Here is a 23497-nt window from a genome sequence, read left to right as displayed (position 1 = left end):
GGGACTGTATGTTTTAAAGTAAATCTTTACATAGCACATGGAGTTCTTACCTCAGTGATGTGAGAAATGTCTTATCTGCTTTGACAACACTTCACAGTCTATGGACAACAACCCCGGCTGAACTAAGCCTGGACCTATTTAATGAACCCGAACAGACTCAGCCAATGCTGAATCTACATTTTTGATTTATTTGATGAACTACAGAAAAACTAAATATGAAATAGCCGGCGGCGCTGTAAGCTGCACCTGCTCCAGCACTACAAACCTAATCAACTATTCAGCCACAATTAAGGAAAACCCACTAGCCCAAAGCAAAACACAGATAAGCTGAACTTCACTCTGAACTAGACATCTGATTTGCCTCAAAGCAGCTTGTAGGGGCCAACACTCCAATCTTTCTGGAGTTCTTTCGTTAATTGCATCCCACTTGATGTATTGTAATTGTCAGTGTTCGTGTGTTCGTCCGTTGGTTCATCCGTTAACCGTTCGTTCGTTCGTATGTCCACCAAATATCTTCGCAACCGTTGCAGATACGTAGAAAGATGAAACAAAAAGCACACTACTCAAGCGGCAAAGGGGACGAGATGAAGATCTTGACCTTGAGAAAGCTGGGTCAAGGTTAAATTTTAACTTTTGTACACTCAGTAACCGGATAAGATAGAAAGACGAGGGAGAAGGCCACAATTAGGCAAAACCATAGAGTAAGACCATAGATCAAAACTAGTGCTTTGATCTACCTATGCACTAGCTTTGACCATAGATCAAAGCTAGTGCATAGCTTTTTTTTAATAAAAATGGAAGAGTCCTTTTGACTCTATTAAAAGTCAATTAACAAATAACGGAAATAAAAATCTAAGAAGCTTAGAATGTAAGACGCTTTCACACTCGCTGAGCCGCCCGTCTTCTGGTTGAGCAGCAGCGTAGGTGCGATTAGCAAAAACAGGTACAGGCCACAAGTGGTTTTCCACAACATGAACCATCCCACTCCTATTGTTCACGGCGTAGGATGCTTATAAGCACACACACATGCCCACACACAGCTCACCCACTCGTTTGTCTCATTTCATACAAATATTATCTCTTGTAGCCCGGCTCTTTGGTTCCCACTGTGTTCTGTGGCACAACAGAAAGTACGGAGAAGGGATTTTGATGGTTTAAACAATGAACTAATTTGGGAAAATAAAGACTTTGCATGACAATGAGAATGAAACCATACACACTGCCAGCTCATTTTTATAATAGACACTAACGAGAAGAAATTAAAAGCAGGAAGTCAGATGCATCTAATAACATTTTAAAGATCTGTGCTGCAAGCCGAAGCAGAAAGTGAACAAATGTGCAGCTTTGGTGGTCTTAAAGGTGTGATTGGCATGTATTCCACTCAGGGTTTGAGTTGAGGAGCTGCTATTTCTGTCATTCCCGCTGTTCCCCGGCACTTAGGAAATGAAAAGGCAATAACTTGGATTAATGGTGGGTGATGGCAGATAAAACACTGCAAGATGTCTGATTCAGTTTGGTCTTCTGTAGTAGACAGGACACAATACAAGCGTGGTTGATGACAACTAGACGAGTTGGCTTGTGTGGAGACTACAAACAAGCAAGCATCCAGAGTAACACTTGTACGTTCTAATGTCTGTGATGTGAACTGCAACTGTCTGAGTCCCTGCAAATCTATGTATCCTACGCTACAAGTTGCTCCTTTTGTTAATTTGCTTACAACAATTATTTTCTATTTAATTTGGTCAATGTTGAAACTTATTATAAGGCTAAGAATAAAATAAACTAAAACAATTGGTCAAGAAAAGTTAAATAGATGGTTTGAAATACATAAGACCACGCAGGCCTTATTATTGTAGGTTCAGTCCTCAAAATCCAACTAAATCAAACCTTGGAGCTCTTGAAGCCGCCGACATGTTTTAATATCAAGTCAGTACCCCGTTCTCCTCCTTCTACCATCAGGGAAGGCAGCTGGAGTTCTCATCTGTACAAATGAAGATTGCTTTGGCATTTACAACACATACTTAAGTCCCCCTGCTTCCAGACATGCATTTCTCAAGTCACAGTGTGAACTTATCTGTGAACTTATCTTATCCCACAATGCCGCTGAAGCTGAGGTTTTTGCTGGTTTGCTGTGACCTTTAGGAATGTCACAATTAATCACCTCTGTGGGATACTCCTACTGTACAGCCATTAGGCTCCACATCAGTGTAAAACCAATGCAAGCAGGTGGCATGTTACAGCAACAAGGCTGGGAGCAAACATTTTACTTTTCACACACAGCTAATAGGAAAAGTAACATGTCTCGCCTTCTTAGGATGTATTGAGTCTTATTCAAGGCCTTTTCAAAGTCTTTATCACATTGATATTTTGGACAACCTTTTACTATTTACGCATGTCTTAACATATATGATTCCAATGTGCTTCTCCACCCATCCATCCATCCATCCATCCATTTTCTTGTGGATGAGATGATGGTAAACATCTCGTCCACAGCTGCTTATGGGTCACAGGTTAGGCTGGAGCCTATCCCAGCTGATTACTGGTGAGAGGCAGGGTATACCCCGGATATGTCACCAATGCATCGCAAGGCCACATGAAAGACAATTAACTGTTCACGCACACATGCATGCCTACAGACAATTTGAAGTGATCAGTTCATCTAAATTGTCTGCTTTTGGAGGTGGGAGGGAGACAGGCATGGAAAACATTTTTAGATATAAAGCACTCAGCGAACAGAAAGAGCATCAAGAAGTCAGTGGTCATCTGTGGCACCAAAGAATCTCCCCTTTTCCCTCTGTGAGTGTAGAGGATGTCTGTCCATTTAGACGCCGCTATGACTTTGTTTTCTTCAGTCCCTTTATTCACCACCGCATTGCATTAAAAAAGAAAAAAACAAAGATATGAGACAAAAAAATGGACTGCGGGCAAACAGTAAGCCTTTATTATATTTTTTAGAGAGAGGGAATTTAGAACTGGAGACTCAGCTGAAAATGTCTAATGGGATTCAATTCTGGGGTTTTTTTCCTTCTACTCTTAAAAAAGCCAGCCAGAAAAGACGAGGGAAAACATCCAACAATGTCAAAGGCAGGATTTGCATCCAGGACATTGCTGATGAATGGCATGACCTTTAATCAAGGAGCCATCAGAGGAAACCTTTACACCTTCAGGCCTATTTTTAACTCAACACAGTGACTGAGAAGTTGATTTGATCAATAAAATACACAATTCTGAAGTAGATGTGAGACTGATTTGAGATTGAACATTTTTTAAATTGTGCACATCTTTTCACAACACATCATTAATTTAATGGATGGGCGGGCGGACGGACGGATGTACAACAGACAGACACTTAATTGTGTTTTGTGGTCTTTAGACCATGTTTAAATATTATACAGTACTGGAAAGAACAATAGTTTTCCTCTTAAACTGGAAATATTCACACTCGCTGAGCCAAGTGTTCATCTCCATTTATAAAAACCCATAAATTGTATTTTCTAGCTTCCTTTGTTGAAAAAGGTTTGTATGAGTTGTCAGCAAGACAAGTCAATTTCCAGAAGAAATACACAAAGTACCATCTGTAAAAGTCTTCTCAAACACTCAAACAATGTCTTCCTAAAACACACAAAATCAAATACAAGCAAATTTCTTCACACAGAAAGAGGAAAAGTAGTACCACACAGATAAAACACAAATGCTATTATGAGTAAGGTCAGGATGACACTGATTCAAGTGAACACAATATTCAAAACTCAAACCAAAAGTCAGTTTTTATAAAGGGATACATTGACAATAAATCAATAGCAGATCAACTAGAAGCATTTGTGTGTGTGTGTGTGTGTGTGTGTGTGTGTGTGTGTGTGTGTGTGTGTGTGTGTGTGTGTGTGTGTGTGTGTGTGTGTGTGTGTGTGTGTGTGTGTGTGTGTGTGTGTGTGTGTGTTGTTGTTGTTTTTTTGAAAACTAGTTAACTACTAACAGTAAAAATTCATGTCTGTCCAGACTCAGACATCGAGTCAAGCAATTATTGGTGAACTCCCCTTCTGCATTCAAGTACTCAAGGATGGTAAAAAAAAAAGAAAGAAAGAAATGGATGCTACTATCTATCTATCCATCCATCCATCCATCCATCCATCCATCCATCCATCCATCCATCCATCTTCATGCCCAGCTCAAAATACCCACATGATGACTGCTGTCTCAAGGTCATCAGTGTCACCATTTTGAGACTTTTGTACCAAATCTGAAGAAAACTCCTCAAGACGTTCCAGCGACAGACTGGAAGCACAGTACCTCTATGAATACACCAATCACAACTTAACCAGGGGCCAAAATGATGTCTTCAAATATCGTGTTTTGCCTGAATAGATATCCAAAACCAAAACATAAACCAGTTAAGATAAACAACAAAACTCCCTTTTGAGTAGCTGGAACATGTATTGCAAGTAACATTGATTATAAGAATGACTTATTCTGTCAGTCAACATATTGAGTAATCAACTAATCCTTTCAGCTCGAGATAACTGTTCAACCACTTTTACTAGCATGCAATATAAGAGTACAGGGTGAAGGACACAGAGGGATGGAAGAGAAAATTGTGGCAAAATTTAATCCGAACCACAAGGTCAGACCTCTAACTGACTCTGAGGTACCTTCTAATAAACAAAGCAAATTACTTTTGTGACCAAATAACCTGGAATGACCAAATAAACTGAATGTCTTCAGTGAGATGATCATCGTCTGGATGTGAAGTGAGCGGTGAAAAAACCAGAGGCATGGCTTTGCTCACATTCAGCCACAGAAACAATGTCCCTCCATCATTTCTGATTCCATCGCTATCTGTCGGAACTGAGAGAATCAAAATGGTGAAACAACAGACTGAAGAATTGTTTGTATTCCTTGTAAATAACAGCAATGCACACATGTGCGTAGCAGTATTGATTTAGACATATGTGCTGGTCTGGGCAGTGGTAGCAATTTATATTACTTTTACCAACCTATTGACCTGCTGCTGCTCAAACTCTAAGGAAACAACCTGTTTGGATGCATCAGGAAATCCATAACAAAAAAAATCCATTACCTCTCATCCAGACAGGGGTATCCACTTGACTAGAGAAATGGGCTTTAAATGTCAGCCTCTGCCACGTCTGTTGCACATCCATCAGTCCCTCTCCCGCCCCACGTAGGCCTTCCCTCACCCCTTCAGTATATTTGTGAATTCAATCTTCCAACCTGGGATTCTCATTATTCTTGGACTTAAACTGAACTGAATCATCCACTTCCTGGATAAACTGAAATATGGTCAGACTTCTTTATCCTTTGGTGAAAAGCATAGTCAAGTTTTTCCATTGATATATCACAACCACAAGCTCACACCAACTCATCCAAAAGTCTGAGGTTGTTTTAAAGTGTATTTTAAAGCTCTACATCCTGAATTAGCAGGGAAAATCCCCAAGGACAAAAATTCCAATAAAATATATTCCATTTTTTCCACATTGCCTGGCATAGACTCGCAGAGCTGCCACATCGAGCTGCAGTGTTCAGATATAATCATATTTCTGAATCGAATTTTGAATCTCCAGGTGAGTGTCGGCAGTTAGCGACAGCTTGTGTGCAGCCCTGGTTTTTGTCTGCATTCGAGACACGCGGCACAGTATATGTGGCTCCCAGCCCGCACTCAATGACCCCTAAATCACAGCTGGTCTTGCCCATCCCTTCTCTCCTCTGTCTGCTCCCACATAAACCAAACATTGCAGGAGACACTGTCACATGTGATGTTCTATTTACCTGTATCCGTGAGCCAGACTCAAAGCCAGGAATTGAAAGACTTTTGTCGTATTTAGTTCCAAGGTCAAGCAAGACTGGCCGGTGATGAGTTTGATTTTATTTCACTTTCTTTCAAGCGGAAAGCAAAGAATCATCATCCCTAAAGACAAATCAGCATTAACCTTTATAGTCAAATGGGAATATTATCATACTTAGTATAATTTGTTTTATTTGCACCCAATTCTTTTTATGCTCTTGTTGTACCACAACAAATTAATAGGCCTGCTTCTGGGAAAATAAAATGTCCACTCAGTACTGATGGAACATTTCCTGCCAAGTCAAGCAGCCTTCCCTTAATCCTCCAAGTAATACTGGATGAGATATTACGGCATCCTGGTTGACAAACAACAATGATCAAGGTTTCTTTTTAGCAGACTAATATATACACTTAATTTAAATAGATATGAGGACGTGGTGGAGAGGGGAAGAAGAAATAGGTGTGATGCTGTTCTGATCGGTTGGGCCGGAAAAGGGGACAAAAATATTGTTGATTATCCTTAATTTGACTGAATTTCACAACCCAGTGAACCTTTTGGATCGTCACAACGGATCTAAGGTGGGATACTGCGGCAGTTTATTGGGTATCTAACTGATGTGTTTTCCTCAAACACACACACAACACACACACACACACACACACACACACACACACACGAACTGACTTCCCCCATCCAGACGCCTGCCTCTCCCGCACCTCAGTGACGCGCAAGCACCTCCTCACCTGGCTCTGCGCGCACACACACACACACACACACACACACACACACACACACACACACACACACACACACACACACACACACACACACACACACACACACACACAATACAGAGTAAATACCATGGTTCACATGCGCTCACGATAGAAAATAATCCCGACCTGCCCACACCATCCATAAACACGCAGATGTTCTCAATAAGGGCCTTGCAGAACTGGGCTCCCAGCACTTGACGCTGCTGTGGAGTGGGTATTTAATCTCACCATACACGCTCCAGCATCACCGGTCAGCAGATGAAGACTTGTTTTTTTGGTGAAATATTCATAAAGCCTCGTCACGACTGAACTTAAAGGCGGGCTGTGGGTTACATTGCGCGGCGGTCCTGTCCTATCTTTACATCTTTTTCTTTTTCTTTTCTTTTTTTTTTTTTTTTTTTGCGGTTGGGGCTCAAACGCAGGCCTTATATTCACCGTCATGAGCCGTGAGGCTTCAAGGTTGAATAATTCGGCATATGAAAACACATCGGCTTGCTGTCAACCTTGTGTTTGTCTCCTTTACGCGTAAAACGCCATCGTCTCCTCCGCATTACAGCATCTCATTCCCTGCTGTTAATCAAGCGGACTGTGCGTCTCTCCGATGACAGCTGGCCATTGAGAGCAGGTGATGGACGCAACTGATGCGGTGAATCACTGAGTGAAGCAGAACAAACATTCATGAAGGTGTGTAACCTACCTTAGAAGCCAAGCAGCCAGGCTGGCGCAGAGGCAGACTACGCCGATATCCAGTTGCCCAGGCTCGTAAAAATCAGACAACAACAACACCACGCCGGTTGTTGATGACACAGCTGTCTTGGTAGACGGAGGGGAAGGAGAAAAATCCTTTCCCAGATGTGTCAATTGACGTGGATATGAAAAATCAGCTATTCAGACGCATATCACCGGGATGACGCCTTTTCTTGACGTGAAAGGTCTTCCATTTTTATGATAAACAGCGGACTGTACTACCGAGGATCGGTGCAGCCTGGCCGGTGTGAGATCCGATTGAAAACCTTGATGCGTTTCAATATGACGTTACCAAATGTTCCTCTGAAAACACCCACCATCCTCGTGTTTTTGTTAAAAGAAAAGAAAAACTAAAAAAAAAAAAGCCTCCTACACGACATCGGTCAAAGGAAAACACGCTCTTCCAAGCAGGAATGGACAGAAAACACGACAAATGCGCAGATAGCAGCTGTGTTGGTTCACTCACTGGGCAACCTCACGGTGTTTGCATCCCTATTAATATTCATACAGCACATCCCGAGAACAGAGCGGTGGTCATGGGTTCGTTTTGGTTCAGAAAAAAATTTAGAAATAAAAATAAATAAATAAATAAAATTTATATATATATATATATATATATATATATATATATATATATATATATATATATATATATATATATATATATATATATATATATATATATATATATATATATATGAGGATGAACTCTACACAAAACAAAACTGTCTATTATGGAATAGACAGTCCTGGTGGCGTAATAGGGGATAAAACGCTATTAAGTGTAAAATTCGTTCTAAAATAAACCCACGGGAACCACAGACTTTAAGTAGGCTAAGCCGTAATAGAAATATTGGCATAACATTTTGTTTTTACCCGGGATTAATAAAGTATCTATCTATCTATCTATCTATCTATCTATCTATCTATCTATCTATCTATCTATCTATCTATCTATCTATCTATCTATCTATCTATCTATCTATCTATCTATCTATCTATCTATCTATCTATCTATCTTTTAGCTGGATAACCAGTTATTTATATCACAGTTGGAAGAAATAAAATGGGATCAGACCATGAGGAGCCACTACAGAGCCTATATGAAGGACAACGCCTGCTTATATGATGTTTTATCGGTATTGAAAACTTAAATCTGTATTTGAATATTAAAATGAGGTGTTTTAAGCGATAGTTGGTGACATGACCACCTGTCCTACACATGCTGTGTGAACCTGGTACGCCCCTTAAGTACCGTATAGGCAGGACAGCCGAGAGGCAGTAGGAAAGGAGTGTTCCTGGTTCATGATATTTTATTATCAGAGAAGTCTTTGGACCAGCCATTGCTACACAAACAGCGTGCAGAGGTCAAAGTATGTCAGCTGAAGTTCACATCTACCCACTGCAGTGATTGATTCAACTTTCTTCAGCAATAGGTCAAATTAGACTCCGGGGATTTCTTGTTTGTTTGGGTTTTTTTGCCCAGTTTGAGGACACATGTTGGTTTTGTGATAATTTTCAACACACTGTACATCTTCACAAAGACAACATACGTTTTAGAGATGTTCTAGGATGTTGTCATCCAGCTAATTCTCCCATATAAAACTAACACATCTCTATAAAAAGGCATGGAGACTGGAGAAGACCTCATGTTAGAACGTCATGGCTGGGAAAATGTTGGAGATGGATTGGTTTGGCTGAGTTCACCAGGGCAATGAAAGGATGGCAGGATGACGTCACCTGGAGGTTGTGCTAGTCCGTGAAGAGTAGGGTTCCTGCTGTAACCCTGGAAATTTGCTTCTGAATAAGGTAATAATTAAAAGATGCCAAGGAACAAAATATGGGTTCTTTTCATTGACCTCAAAGAAATCAGAAAATAAAGTTGTACTTTTTTAAAAAGATTTTAAACACAATTTAGAACAAATAACTGGATTCATACATGACATGTTTCATTAGGATCACTGCAGCAATAGAGTGAATACTCCCACCCAACAGTTGTCTCACCATCAGCACAGTTTCTAAAACAAAAACTGGGATGTTATGTAGACACTTTTAAACTGGATCCTAACTTAAAATTAAAAATAAATCACTCACTAGTTCCAGCTAATAAAGATTAATTTTACATCTTCTAACAAGTGATAACAGGAGATGTCTGATGTGGAAGACACTAGACCGTCCAAACCCTCTGGTGTTCTCCTGATTAGAAGTGCTCTTAGAACTGTGTGGGCGTGTACAAATGCACCTGATTGACATCTCTTTCAGTCACCTGTCTGGTCTGTTGCACCTGCTAGGGGCGGGACAAGTTGCACTTTTACCATTCTTATTGGCTTGTGAGACATGGGACTGTCATTGCAAAGCCCACACAGCATCCCCTCCAATCAAACCTGAGGTAATTACCCAGCAATCAGCTTGGCAGGTGTGCAGCTTGTGCACTGAAATAGTCCCTCTTCAGAGCTGACAGTGACTCATCACCACATAGGTGTACATAGCAATGTTAAAGAAAGGTTTATACATTGAAGTTGTTTATGTTTGTACGTCTGAAAGTGCTGCCGCAGCTCAGTGTTTTACTTTGAAAGTGCTGTGTTGGTTTAATACACAGATTCCTTTCACTACCATAAAAACTTTTATGTGTGAAACATCTGCTGATAGTTTTTGGAACTACAGAGAAGATGTATTTATTGCACCTGAGGAAACTGCGATGTGTATTATATCTGAACAATTAAAACAATTTTTCCAAAAACCCAGAGATTTTTGACAGATTAAGATACAGTAATACCAAATTTTGTATTTATCATCTGGGGAAAACATGAGTGCAGTGTTTTTGTCCTAAAGTACAGCCACCAAAGTATTCAAATGAGAAAGTATCACATGTCATCCAATAATGATGTAACTGAAGAAGATGCTGCACAGATCCAATGCACTAAAGAATTCACTGTAAAACAGTTCCGTTTATCTTGGACATTGCTTGCAAGTATTGGGGGAGTGGATTTGTTATCAGTAGTTAACATGATCTGGTCAAAGTGCATGCTACTCTTCATGCACTTGCTGAGCTGGTGATTCTACATCCATTCAAAAATAAATTTGGAATAACCTCTAATAAGGTAGAACATTACGTTTTATATTTTTGCATTATAACCATAAATTGTGTTTTATTGTGTTTTATTGTCAAATTCATTCAAACACTGATCACCCAAGTTTTATGCTATCTAATTAAACATCCTCCCGTCTTGGTTTGCTGTCAACTTTATTCAGCATGTAGATACCTTGTTTGTGCAAGTTGAAGATTTCCCATGAGGAGGATTATGATCACAAACTAAAGTACTGTACTGATTGTGGATGGAATTTTATTTCCATGAGATATGGACATGTGTTTATTTTTTAACCGTTATTTGCATAAGTTCTGTAATCACAGCCTTTATTGAACTGAATTACAGTTTAAAATATTACTGCTTGACTTAAGTTGAATACATGTCGCAGGAATGACTAAAGGAAAAACTCAGGGGAAGGAGCTGTTAGAGGTAGTGAGTGTTCTACAATGGGTGCTGAGTTTCCTCTTCCTAGGTAAGATACAACCACAAGCTATAATTAATTCATGTTTATAACTTTATATACATTAGTTTGCAAAGATATTATAAAGCTAAGCTGTCTAAATTAACTCTACTGTATCTCTTTTTCCCACCTGTTGTATGAATGCAACGCGTCTATGTGATCGTCCACCTTCAGGACTGGGCTGTGCAATCCTGATGGTTTATCTAATGTTTACTTCGCTCTGGCCACTTTCTGTCCTGTACTTCATATGGCTGGTGATTGACTGGGAAACCCCTGAAAGAGGTAAAGGAAACGATAACATTCAAGTATCCATCGTAGCAAGTATGTTAGGTTAATTCTCTATGCAGTGTTCATATTCATTTTGGTATGGTAACTACAAAAAACCCTAAACTACAACAATCAGTATACAAAAGATGCTGTTTGTACGTGGAAATTTGGAGGTGGAAATTAGTGGTCACTCAGTGTGACGTCTAATGTCTCAATCAGGTGGCAGGAGAAGCACATTTACGAGGAACTGGAAGGTGTGGAGGCACCTCAGAGACTTTTTTCCAGTCAAAGTAAGTTGCAGGTTGTTTCTTTTAACAGGGTGATCTGATTTGAATGAACTTGAATAAAAATTGACAAATCAGTGTGGCGGGGCGTTAATGTGGCTGCCCATGAGAATATCTTTTTTTAAGCTGTTAAAAAATTTTTTTTGAGAATAAATAAGAATAAATAATATGTATACAAATTCTGACCTGATTCTGAGTTGTCAGATGCTGTTGTGTTTACATTTTGCACAGTGTCCTGAAGGCTTTGTGACCGCGGTTGCACTCCTCTGATACAGGAAACTAGAATTAACTAAGATGACATTTCCTTGCTCAGTTGGTGAAAACGGCCGAGTTGAATCCCAACAAGAACTACATCCTGGGTTGTCATCCACATGGCATCATGAGTGCTGGGGCCTTTACCTGCTTCAGCACTGAAAGCTGTGGCTTTGCTGAGATGTTTCCTGGGCTGAAATCCACCCTGGTGATACTGGCTGGACTTTTCAGGCTGCCAATCTTTAGGGAGTATATAATGAGTGGAGGTATGTATGAGACTGAATTATTAATGATCAAATATTACATTTAAATGACACGTCAGTGTCCAACAGCTGAGCTAAACTGCTGTTTTACTTTTTTTGCAAAGGTCTTTGTCCAGTCAGCAAACCAAGCATTACCCATCTCCTTTCTCAAACTGGTAAGGGTAATGCAATCGTGATTGTGATTGGCGGTGCTGCTGAATCTCTGGCCTCCTTTCCTGGAGTCAACACAGTGGTTGTAAAGCAGAGGAAGGGATTTGTCAGGATGGCTCTTGAGTTTGGGTAAGAAAACCAATGAAATATGGTACAGCTAAGCTGACCTAAAGAGAAATAGTGCTTGGATGACAAAAGCTGACAAGAGAAAGTATGTGGAAAAAGACACAAAGTTTGCCTTGGTCAAAGTGAGTTCAATGAGTCTGTAAAAGCAAAAGTAAGATCATTTTTATTACACGATCCAATGTTTGTATGAAGTTCCAGTTTTGAACTGCACAAAAGGGTGGAAAATCCTTTTTCAACCATGATGCAAATATGAATTTACTTGAAAGCAAGATACTGTGAAACACATTTAAAGTCCTCACGTATAACTCACCGCCCCCAGCATTGGGTATCAGTTGGCATCACTGTATTGTAATAACGATCAATCAACTGTGTGACAGACTGATATGCCCTCTGATGATCCTCTTCAGGGCTGATCTCGTGCCTGTTTACTCCTTTGGAGAGAATGAGCTCTTCAAGCAGGTGATTTTCTCGGATGGCAGTCTTGGTCGAAAATTACAGGACCTGTTCAAAAAGATTGTGGGTTTTGCTCCATGCTTATTTGTTGGCGAGCGCCTGGCATTTATACCTTACAGAACTCCCATCACAATCGTTGGTGAGTATTTTATCCATCTCCATGAAGCTTGGCATTCTGCTAAGTGCCATATTTGATCCAACACTGCTTCTTCCAGTGGGAAGTCCAATCTCAGTGTCAAAGAGCATCACGCCGACTGAGGATGAAATCGATCACTATCACAGGCTCTACATGGATGAACTGACAAAGTTATTCCACGAGCACAAAGTCAGCTGTGGTCTTTCTGCAGATCATAAGCTTCAGATCATTTAGTCGTCTCCTCGCTATATGAACCCGTTTCTTTGCTGTTAAAGGGGTTTCAACTCTCTGGATTTTTTTCCTTTATACTGTAAGTTGTGACTGTATTTGAAATTATTTAAAATGTGTGTCTTAAAAATTTAAGCTATATTTGTTCACAAAGCAGTGAAAATATAAAGGCCTTGGTAAACTGTATTTCTCATACCAATTCAGAATGAGCATTTCTAATGTAAGTAAATAGAGGTGCAATGGACACGGAGCACAAGAAAAATAAATGGAGAAATGTGTCTGCATACTTGCTTTCTCATGATAGTGTGCTGTACATTTGACCTGTGGTTCTTATACTGTATATCTGCTGGGCACACTTTAACATGACAACATTCATATTTTATTTGATATCGACAATTTGTCCATGTTTATTTTTTTTTTACTGCTAAACACTTACAATAGACATTTCTTGCACCACTGAGGTGTCTGTGGATTTCTGTTTAGTAGGAGCATCAAATTAAATTACCAGCTGACATCCATTAAATTCAAAGGTTTATCCAGTAGGGGGCGACCTTCCTTCCCCTCTGGTTAAACAGTTTCTTTGAAGCAGGACAAAGAAAATCCTTCACACAAAAACACAAAAAAAACAAGCAAATAAGTCAAAGCACAACTTTATTGAATAACAGTTGACAGCATAAGCCTATTCTACTTGCACATTAGTAAATAAAATATTTCGGAAAACAAATAATCTAATCAATTCCTGTTAGCAAGAAAGAACATTTACAAAGAGTAAATACTCCAAGGACCAGGAGAGCTCCTTAAAAGAAGTCGATGTCATCTGGTGCATCCAGGTCACGATACTCAATGATGTTACGTGGGTCACCTCGTGACATTCTGAGATGTTTAAGGATGTAAGGAGACAAACAATAACCCAAGAACATAAATAATCGTTGAAGGATAACAGCAGAAAATAGACCTCTCATTGTACAACAAAAATCAAGCACACAGCGCTCTCACCGGATGTTCCGTGGCTTCCCTGGATAGCCACCTTGTCCACGGAAGTTGTCATAGTTGCCTCTGCCTCCTCCGTATTGATTTGGGGGGTAAGGGGGTCCACCTGTTGAAACAGCCCATATCAAACCAAAAGGTAGCAAAAGGCATTTTCACTATCAGTAAGAACACAAGACCAGGGTGAGAATGTATCACCATAGCCCATCAGCGGTGGACGAGGCTGAGCGAAGCCCATTGGACCCTGAGGACCTTGAGGAGGAAACGGCATGCTGGGAGAAAGCAGACCTAAAGTGAAAACCAAGGGGTATATGGTTGTCAGCAAAATATATTAAATCAGAACATTTTTCAAAGTACTTGAACTTTTTTCTGAGTCTCGAGAAACCCTGTGCTGACCTTGACCTCCCTGGCTTGGGAGGGGAGGCAGTTTAATCTCAGGCAGTGACGGTCTCTTAGCATCCATCAGGAAATTGTTAAAGAACGCCACTTCTTTTTTCACTTCTTCAATTTTGTCTCCGTGTTTGTTAAGGATGTGCTTCCGTACAAACTCTGGTCCCTGGAAATTAATTTGAAATGAAGCTGATCTTGGTCTTCAATTGCAAATGAAGTAACCAAGCAAAAAGTCATGCTACAGGAATACTGGAAATGTGCATGACATTCCATTTCCATGTGTCACAAAGTCCTGTATACTAAATTTAAAGCTCACCTTAAATTTCTTGCCACTTAGAGGACAGAGCCATTTGTCCTTTCCCAACTCTTGAGTGTTGGCAGACACAAACTTCTCAACCTCCTCCCCAGGATCCTTGCGGCCCATTTTTGTTGCCTCTTCCTCAGATAAAGTTTCTTTAACACTAAATAAAGGACTCAGTTTTTCCTCCATCATTTTCTGCCATTGTTGCACTGTTGAAACACATTCAATGTGATCCTTAGGAATCAATCCAAATTCTGTTAATGCATTTTTCCACATACTGTGTAGTTCAGTCCACAATTTCAACATAAATAGTAATTAAATAACACAATATGTTCCCAATCAACATTAAAATTATACTGTACATGCATTAGAGTACAAACCAGCATCTACAATATGTAAAATATGATTTGAATGAGTTACATGGAAAATTAAGGTTAAAATATTTTAGAGAAATCAAGAAATAAAAGAAATGAAAAATGCTTTGCAGCACAAAGCTTCACAGGAACACAGACTTCTTGCATGAACGCTTCTATCACATAATCAATATATTTACATTCTTGTTCTTCCATGTTATCTAACACACCAGGGACAAAGACTGACCTTCGCCTTGTGTGATGCGGTTGGGTGGAATGGGCCCACGCACATGGATCATCCCACAGCGGTTGGGCATTTCATCCTCGCTGGGGTATTCACATGTGTTGTAGTAATCGATCGAATGCACAATGCGCAGATACACGATCAAACGATCTAAAACCTGGACCAACGGGGAGTACGTTAACACTTCAGGAAGAATTTAAACAATTTCTATGCTAATTGGTAAAATGTGTCAACGACTCCGTATATAAAGCAGGGGTGTCAAACTCATTTTTACCGAGGGCCACATCAGCATAATAGCTGTCCTAAAAGGGCCAGAAGTAACTAATAATTGTAACAAATGTAAGTCAATGCAATTGAAAATACAAATGTAACTACTCCTTAATGTTGAATAGCTCTAAATTTATTACTTACTCAAGTTACAAACATTACAGTTACACAGAAAAAATGTTTGCTTGTTGCTGTTTTAAAATAAATTCTTTTGTCGGGTTATGAAACCCACATAAGTCCATCAGTCAACGATCAATGAATAAAGAAAAATAACATCAAATACAAGTTAGAACATTAACTTGGTTCAAAACAATTTCGTCGATGTTAAAATGGGCTTAATTACTGCATTGTGGGTAATGTAGTTTTTGGTCAAAGCACACTTCTGACCTATTTATTTTTAGACACTCAGACCTTTTATGCTCTGGCGGGCCACATAAAATGTGGCGGGCCACATTTGGCACCCGGGCCTTGAGTTTGGCACATGTGATATAAAGGATAAATGGAGTCACACATGCTTTCAAAAAACAGCAGAGAACTGAATTGTAAACATTTGACTCGGTAATTGTGCTGCTTTTGGTCTACATCAAACCTTGGCTAGCTTGTCATCCCTCTCCACGGTCATCTCTGCAGGGTTCCCCTCCTTGGTACTTTCCTCAGTATCCATCCCTGAACCCAGGAGTTCCTCCTCCTCAGCGCTCACCTCCTCAATCAGATAATCTGTGATATTCTTCATGATGGGGTTCTGAGCTGTCAACTTTTGAAATCCGACATTGCACAGAGAATGATTTTTTTAGTAAGAGCTAATTTATTCGAGCAGCTGAACTTGTCGGATCGGGACGCACCTCTGCGCTCTGTCCGTCATCCTGGAACTTGTTGGTCCAAAGGTCTCCTTTGTCGTCCAGCGTGTGGATGAGCTTTGCAGCCAGCTTGATGTCGTTGCGGAGCACATGCTTGTGCTGAGTGATGCCGTTAACGTTACGCACCCTCCGGGCCAAGTCTCGATTCACCCCCGGAGCCAATTCACAGTCTCTGAGCTGTAAGGGGTAAAATGTGAATTACTATTTAAGATGGGTGCAGTGGATCAGACAACACTGACCTTAACCAAACAAAAATCTAGAGCAAGTGAATTAAGATATTGTCCAAACTGTTCTGGTTCACATTCTATATTGCAATATAAAAAAACACTTACACGAATATTTTGAAGATTCCAGCAAACTTCTTTAATGTTGATACTGCGGTCAAATGTTACCCAGCAACGTCTGAAAAACCTGCAGCAGCACCGGGATCATGAAGACATTGTGTAGTCTTTTGTAAATAAATGTAATCGTATAAATAAATGTAATAAATGTAAATCAAGTTGTTACATTTAACCAACCTCCGCTCAGGATGGGGGTCAGACAAGCAAACGCGTAAAAACCCAGGGTATCGCCGGCAAAGCTGAGAGGAAAATAAACGAGGATGCTTGTTTTAAAATCAAAACACGGGTTAAACATCACTGGATTGTTCAGGGAACCACGCGTTCAACTCACAGAAATAATCTCAGCCTTGGAAATAGAAGGAGCAATGCTCCTCATGAAGAGAGAACAGGTCCTGTGGAGGGGCCGTGGTCTGGGGGTGTCATCTTTGGACTTCTTCTCCTCTTTCTTCTCCTCCTTAGCGTTCTCCTTTGGTTTCTCCTCTTCTTCATTTGGACGAGCGACAAAGCAAAGGAGCATCTTTATAAGGCACAAATATTCAAACCAGAAACAGTGTCTTTCTGAAAATAAAAAACAGGCCCTATGTCGAATCTTGATTCCGCACCATCAACCTCATCTTCCTCCTCCTCCTTGTCCTCCTCTTCCTTGGTTACAGGTTTATCAGAGCAGTTGGAATTTGAGTCAGTGTCGGAGTCTGATTCGCTCTCTGAGCCACTGCCCTCATCATCACTGTCACCGCTGTGCTTTCTCTTTCTCCTTGGCTGATAAACAACAACAAATAAAGCAATGAGAACTTTATGGGTTGATTCTATCCACTGCCTGAAAGCAATTCAGGTAAGTAATACAACCCCTACTTTCTTGGGTTCAGGCATTTCTTCTTTTGTGGCTTCATTCTCTGCCTTCTCTTTAACATCCACCCCTTCGGTCGCACCAGGTGTTTCGGTACTGTTGCTGTCCTCCTGTGAAACAGTTTAGCTCAACAACACAGGACTGTAAAATCTCTTTTGAACAAAGTAATCTCTGCCTACCTTCACATTTTTGTCTTTCTCTACCGAGGCCTTGCGATCGCCATCCAGAATTTTGCTGTGCTCTCTTTTAGGAGGTTCAATGCCTGAAACCGATGCCGACTTCTCCCTTTCTTCCTCCTGCTCGGACGGCAGGTCCAAAATGCGAAGATCGTGATCTGTCCCTCCCTCCATCTTTATCACAGCTGAAGTCAGAAGGGTGAGAAGTTTAGTGTAGATGGAGGTCCAATTTCAGTTCTTCTCTTTTAGGCATAGCATTTTCCCCCACCCCTCCATTGTGTGCATTCATGCGTAGGGTAGTGTGTCCTGTTTCTTCAGGGGATGGAGGGCTACTTGTCCTTTACATGGCCTTACAGATGAAGTGCTTTTAAATGTTCATGTACATGTTTAATGTACATATACATGAGTTTGTAACTGGACTGTTGTAAAGTTCATTTGTGTTACGTGTTTTTACTTCCTCTTCTCGAGGTTTGGACAATAAACACAAATGTTCTGCTTGTGCTTTTTTTTTTTTTTTCCACCAATTTTTTTGCTCTATCCTGTTAATCAGGTCACATTTGCCACTAGTTTCTATTGGTAGCAGCAACAGGATTGCATGTTTGTAGATTCATTTGCAAATGTATAAATGTCTACGGTAAGATAGTTCACCATAACGTAACTTATGTTCTGATTATGTGACAAGTGGCATTCCCAGTTGAACAATTTTAACCAATACAACATAACTCTGTTTTGAGAGGCAAGTCAAAGAGTGAGGGGCACTGGAAAGCAAGTGGTACAGTTTTTAAAAAAAGGAATTTGCATATGGCCAAAGTGTCTTGAGTGAGATCCACCAGTCGTTATACATTGCTATTGTTTTTTTTATTACTATATCATCAGTGGTCTCACCTGCATCAAGAACCTTGATGATGGCTGGGGTCTGTTCAATATCCAGGGAAACATTATCAAACCAGCCATTGTCCATCAGGAACATGAAGACATTCAGACGGTTATGCAAGGCGCTCTGGGCCTCTGCCTTGAGTCGGTTGGCCTCATCTGGATGATACTTGGATCTGAACCTGTGTCCAGAGTTGGGGTTCACAAAAATAGTGGGGAGGGAATGATGGAGGTTGGGATGAGCAGAATGTAAGAGTTAAAAAAAATGCATATTACATATCCCGATTACAACAGTAGTGTCATATAATGGCACTCAGAAATATTATTTATATGCTTATATTTAACACATTACTCAAAAAATATGTTAAGTAATTAAAGGACAAAGTAGACATAAGATATCTTTTTAATCCAGATGGTCAACTATCACAAGAGAAATTGCCATTTGTGTGTTGTGTATAACCTACTCTTTGTGTCAGGAGTTTCAGTGTAAACATGCTTTGACCTTGTGACTATTGTAGTGAATTATTTCAGAGAAAAAAAACACAGCAGATTCTATAAAAGTCTAGCAATAACAATCAGAATTTCACAATAAAAATATTGATTATTGAGTGGACTACAGTTACCTTTCAGTTGTTTATTGCTTGCTTATTAACAAATAAATACAGAGAGGGGTCTCTTCTGTGGAAATGCGCTCCACTTCACCACAATGATGTGTCTGTATGCACACAAATTCGGTTTTGGCATTGGATTTGATCCAAACATAAAAGAAAAAAAAATCTCCACGCGAGGAACACTGTTCACTGTCTATCTAAGATCCCTGGTACTGTTTGTCTAAAAGCAACTGCATTGTGCGCAGCGCATGCCCTTGCTGTCTAAGACTGAATCCTGCTGATGAGTTCCACTTTCTCTCATCTTCAAAAAAATATGTTGCCAACGGAGTAGTAGGAATGAAGGGGGGGAAATGGTTATGTCAAAACAGATCAATTGTGCATGACACCTGTGAAATAAGTGTAACAAGGGTTAACAGGCATTGCACAACTGTGAATCGTGACAAGTTTAAAATGCTGACAAAGAGAGAGAAAAGAAAATCAACCCAAACAAATAGATTGCCCTTTTGGTAAAAACCAGAATACATTAATTCTAAAACAAGCTAATCTTTCAGATTTGTGATTTTGGGATGGAATTTAGAGACAAGTATTGTTATTGTCTTGCCTAACAGTTGAAGACACAAAACAGAATTGTTATGCTGATTAAGACATGTTTTGCTTTACTTGCTCAGACACATATAAGCTTATTAACATCTTTGGGACCCTCGGTCTGAACTCCTCCAGATTTAAAATCAAACAGTAATATGTGCACCAAAGTTGAATTTGGGTTGATTTTGCTCACTAATAAATGACAAGCACAGAAACAAAAGCCATTGTCAATAAACACTGATAGTGGGCCTGGTCCTACTACATGGGTGGATCCACTTACGGATTTGAAGCAAGAGCCTCAGACATGTTAAAATGGAACATTTCCTGCTTCCACTAGAGTACTATCACCTGAAACTCAGGATTGTTGTGTTGTTGACAGAACAGCATAGACCAGCAGTCCAATATGTTGCACCACCGTGCAACACATTGGACTGAAGACCAGAGCAGACGAGCTATAACGTGGATCGAGAGAGGGCCTCACCGTAGAGTGAGTGAGTGAGCAGAAGGTGTTCAGTTGCCACTAGATGACACTAAACCAAACATGTGGTATCTTGAAATGGAAATTCTATGCAGTATTCCACATTACTGCAGCTTTTCCCCTACCATTATACCCAACAGCACCCTGCCCCACCTTGAATGTCAGGTTAGTTTTGTTTAATTTTATTTCCTATACATTCACCAGATTACAGAAGACATTTAAGGATACCTGTCCCCTAGAACAACTCTATAACTTGTCCTTTTACTGAACAAACTAAACAGCCATATGTTATTTATCTTATTTACACAACGGCGTGTTGTTTACATCTTTACATGGCTGTGTGTTTGTATTTTTCCTCTGTATCACACACGGCAGAGTTCCAACCCAAGCGCACAAACACACACTTTCACCTGGTAACATAGTGTGCATTGGAAATATATACCACCTGAAAAAATCCTGTATTGTGAATATGACTATTTTACCACCCCATCATTCCCCCCATCATAGGATCAGGCCCAACCTGATAGACTGTTACTGAAAAAGCCACTGTATCTAAAATAATAATGATAATAAAATAAAAGCAAAAATTTGGAGATGACAACCACAGATTACACAATTAAAATAGTAATATGCAAAGAAAAACCACACTAAAAGCTAATAATACTTAGAAGGGCTTCAAAAGCAAAGGCAAAGGAGATCTTACCACTCTTCATCCTTATGAGCCAAAAAGAAGTCTTGCATCTGCTGTCGGCGGAAGTCAAGCTTGTACTCATTGTAACGTTTGACTGCCTCTGTCTCATCCACAGAATCCTCCAGGGACAAAAGGAACTCCTTAAAGCTCTTCATGATGGGAGGGGGCGGACCCAAATCCATGTCATGAATGTTGCCAAGCCTGACAGAAGAGAAACAAGTTGGATGACATTTTAATAGGTCATCAAAATAGACAATTGTTGTGGTTATTGACAAGTTAACATGGAATCCTTAAAACAAAGGGACACTTTAAAACCGAAGTCCATTCAACCCTGATTCCATCACTCACCTTGCCTGAATGGGGATCCCATGATGAGGTTGCATGAGATGCAAATCAGGATGACCCCAATGTTGTGGAGGACCATAGCTGGGCCCCCCTCCACCACCGTAACCCAAGTCGTATCCTCCACGGTAAGGGTCACCACCATGGTCATCCCTGTCAAGGACAGATTAGAGAAAGCCTTAAGAACAGCAGATTCCAGCAGTCAAGACTGTGAATTATAATTGCTGCTGAACTCACCAGTCTCGTCTCATCCGTTTCTGCTGTGGACTTATGTCATGTCTTGGCGGGGTGAATCTCTCTCTACGACCTCTGTCGTAATCCCTGTACTCGCCACGGCTACGCCGTTCCCTGCCACGGTCCCACTCCCTGGGAAATTGGTATTCAGAAAACAATATCATACATTTTATGTATGTGTAGTTCGCAAACAGTTTTGGATTTGAGGTTTCTTTTAAATCTCTTTCAAAAGTAATAACCCTCTGAACTCTTTTTACCTGTCGTTCCAGTCGTCTCTGCGCCTGTCATCTCTCTCTCTTGACCGGTCATAATCACTTCGCTCTCTCCTGAATTTGTCTCTCCTCCTGCGATCGTATTCATCATCACTGTCACCCATCTATGCAGAGGAAAAAGCACATTTGTACGCGTTGTATTGCTCACACAAAAGAGTTCAATCTGTATTTAAATTGACAAGATTGACTTGTCATTAGACAAGATTTATAGAATTATGTCAATTCAAATCTTACTTTCAGTAAATAGTTGAATAGTTATTCACCGGTACCTTGCCCGGTATCACCTAAACGATCCCCTAGTGGTAGTTACGTAGCGAAAGCGTAGCTACGAAACGTAATATGACACCAGGATCACAGCTAGCTCATGTTCACTTATTCAACATATGAATCCTGTATCCAAATAATAAAATAACGTCAGATAAAAATGCCAAAACTGAAAGTAAAATCACGACATTTTCAAGTTGAAATAAATTGATTAACTTCTGATTTTGTTCAGGTATGGCTTAGAACTAGCTAGGATGCTAAATGTTAACATCGTTAGCAAGAATTGCGGGCTAACGTGTGTTCTGCTACACGATAAAGCATTCATTATTTATATTAAGAAATTATCACTATCTTACCCACCTCTGATAACTTGTTCTGACTATCAGAATTTCTGTGCGTGGATAAGCTTTGTGTCGTGTGGCCAGCCTGCTTCCTAATTCTCCGTCTTCTTCTATTGTTTTTAGCGGAGGCAGCTAACGACACAGAGGGAACTACTGCCACCTAATGGTACAAAGCGGCCCTCACAATTTAATCTGTGATGCCGTCCATGGTCGTTTGTGCCACACGGTCCATGATTAAATATTTTCTGAACACGATGTTTCAGCTCCTTTTGTGTTCCTGTTTTGTGACTTTTGACAATCTATCTATCTATCTATCTATCTATCTATCTATCTATCTATCTATCTATCTATCTATCTATCTATCTATCTATCTATCTATCTATCTATCTATCTATCTATCTATCTATCTATCTATCATCCATCCATCCATCCATCCATCCATCATCCATCCATCCAATCCATCCAAAACCTCTAACATGTGCTGTCCCTCTGATGTACTCATTCCTGATCCTATCCTTCCTGGTCACTCCCAAAGAGAACCTCATCATCTTCATCTCTGCTACCTCCAGCTCTGTCTCCTGTCTTTTCCTCAGTGACACTGTCTCTAGACCAGTGGTTCTTAACTTTGTTGGGAGTACCGAACCCTGTCGGTTTCAAATGCTCACTCACCGAACCCTTCTTTAGTAAAAAAAAAAGCAAAACTTTTTTCCCCTCAAATTTAAGATATAAGTATATGTTTTACTGGTGTATTTAATGAATTGTGCATTAATGTCACCTTTTTCAAGGAACAAAACTTAGACAGTGCATGAACTCACAAGAAATTACCTACCCTCAAATTAGTGTGACTTCTGCTGTTGTTGCTGTTGAGAGACCAGTTCGGATATGTGTGGCTTCACATTGGCAAGTGCTATTCTTGTGTCATTTTCACAGCAAAGTCTGTTTCTTTTGTTTTACATGCAGCTTAAGGAAGTGTTCCTTTATTTTTGCCAGTGCGAGACCAGAGTTGCTTAACTT

The 23497-nt window shown here is 40.1% G+C and overlaps 2 protein-coding genes across 3 annotated transcripts; one reads left to right on the top strand and one right to left on the bottom strand.

Moving 5' to 3' along the window:
- The first annotated feature begins 10800 nt into the window (after positions 1-10800).
- Positions 10801-13035, top strand: mogat3b (monoacylglycerol O-acyltransferase 3b). Its single transcript, XM_068331686.1, has 7 exons — positions 10801-10882; positions 11045-11152; positions 11357-11427; positions 11735-11939; positions 12041-12215; positions 12620-12804; positions 12881-13035. Exons 1-7 carry the CDS (start codon positions 10801-10803, stop codon positions 13033-13035), a joined length of 981 nt encoding a protein of 326 aa, XP_068187787.1.
- A 628-nt stretch (positions 13036-13663) lies between these two features.
- srrt (serrate RNA effector molecule homolog (Arabidopsis)) lies at positions 13664-22622 on the bottom strand. Of its 2 annotated transcripts, none has more exons than XM_068331734.1 (20): positions 22503-22622; positions 21864-21982; positions 21610-21738; positions 21379-21525; positions 21043-21231; positions 18678-18847; positions 17796-17977; positions 17622-17726; positions 17372-17528; positions 17101-17252; positions 16947-17008; positions 16761-16839; positions 16414-16605; positions 16161-16325; positions 15308-15461; positions 14723-14916; positions 14413-14572; positions 14215-14304; positions 14026-14125; positions 13664-13902 (listed from the first exon to the last, which is right to left on the bottom strand). In XM_068331734.1, exons 2-20 carry the CDS (start codon positions 21980-21982, stop codon positions 13827-13829), a joined length of 2622 nt encoding a protein of 873 aa, XP_068187835.1. In that variant the 5' UTR covers positions 22503-22622; the 3' UTR covers positions 13664-13826. The 2 variants fall into 2 exon arrangements, with proteins under 2 accessions (XP_068187835.1, XP_068187838.1); XM_068331737.1 differs by having other exon boundaries at positions 17101-17249.
- Between the last annotated feature and the right edge of the window lie 875 nt (positions 22623-23497).

Source organism: Antennarius striatus, chromosome 13, assembly GCF_040054535.1.
Source record: "Antennarius striatus isolate MH-2024 chromosome 13, ASM4005453v1, whole genome shotgun sequence".
NCBI lineage: Eukaryota > Metazoa > Chordata > Actinopteri > Lophiiformes > Antennariidae > Antennarius > Antennarius striatus.
The sequence above is the reverse complement of the archived record's forward strand: the minus strand, read 5'-3'. Positions and strand labels throughout refer to the sequence as shown.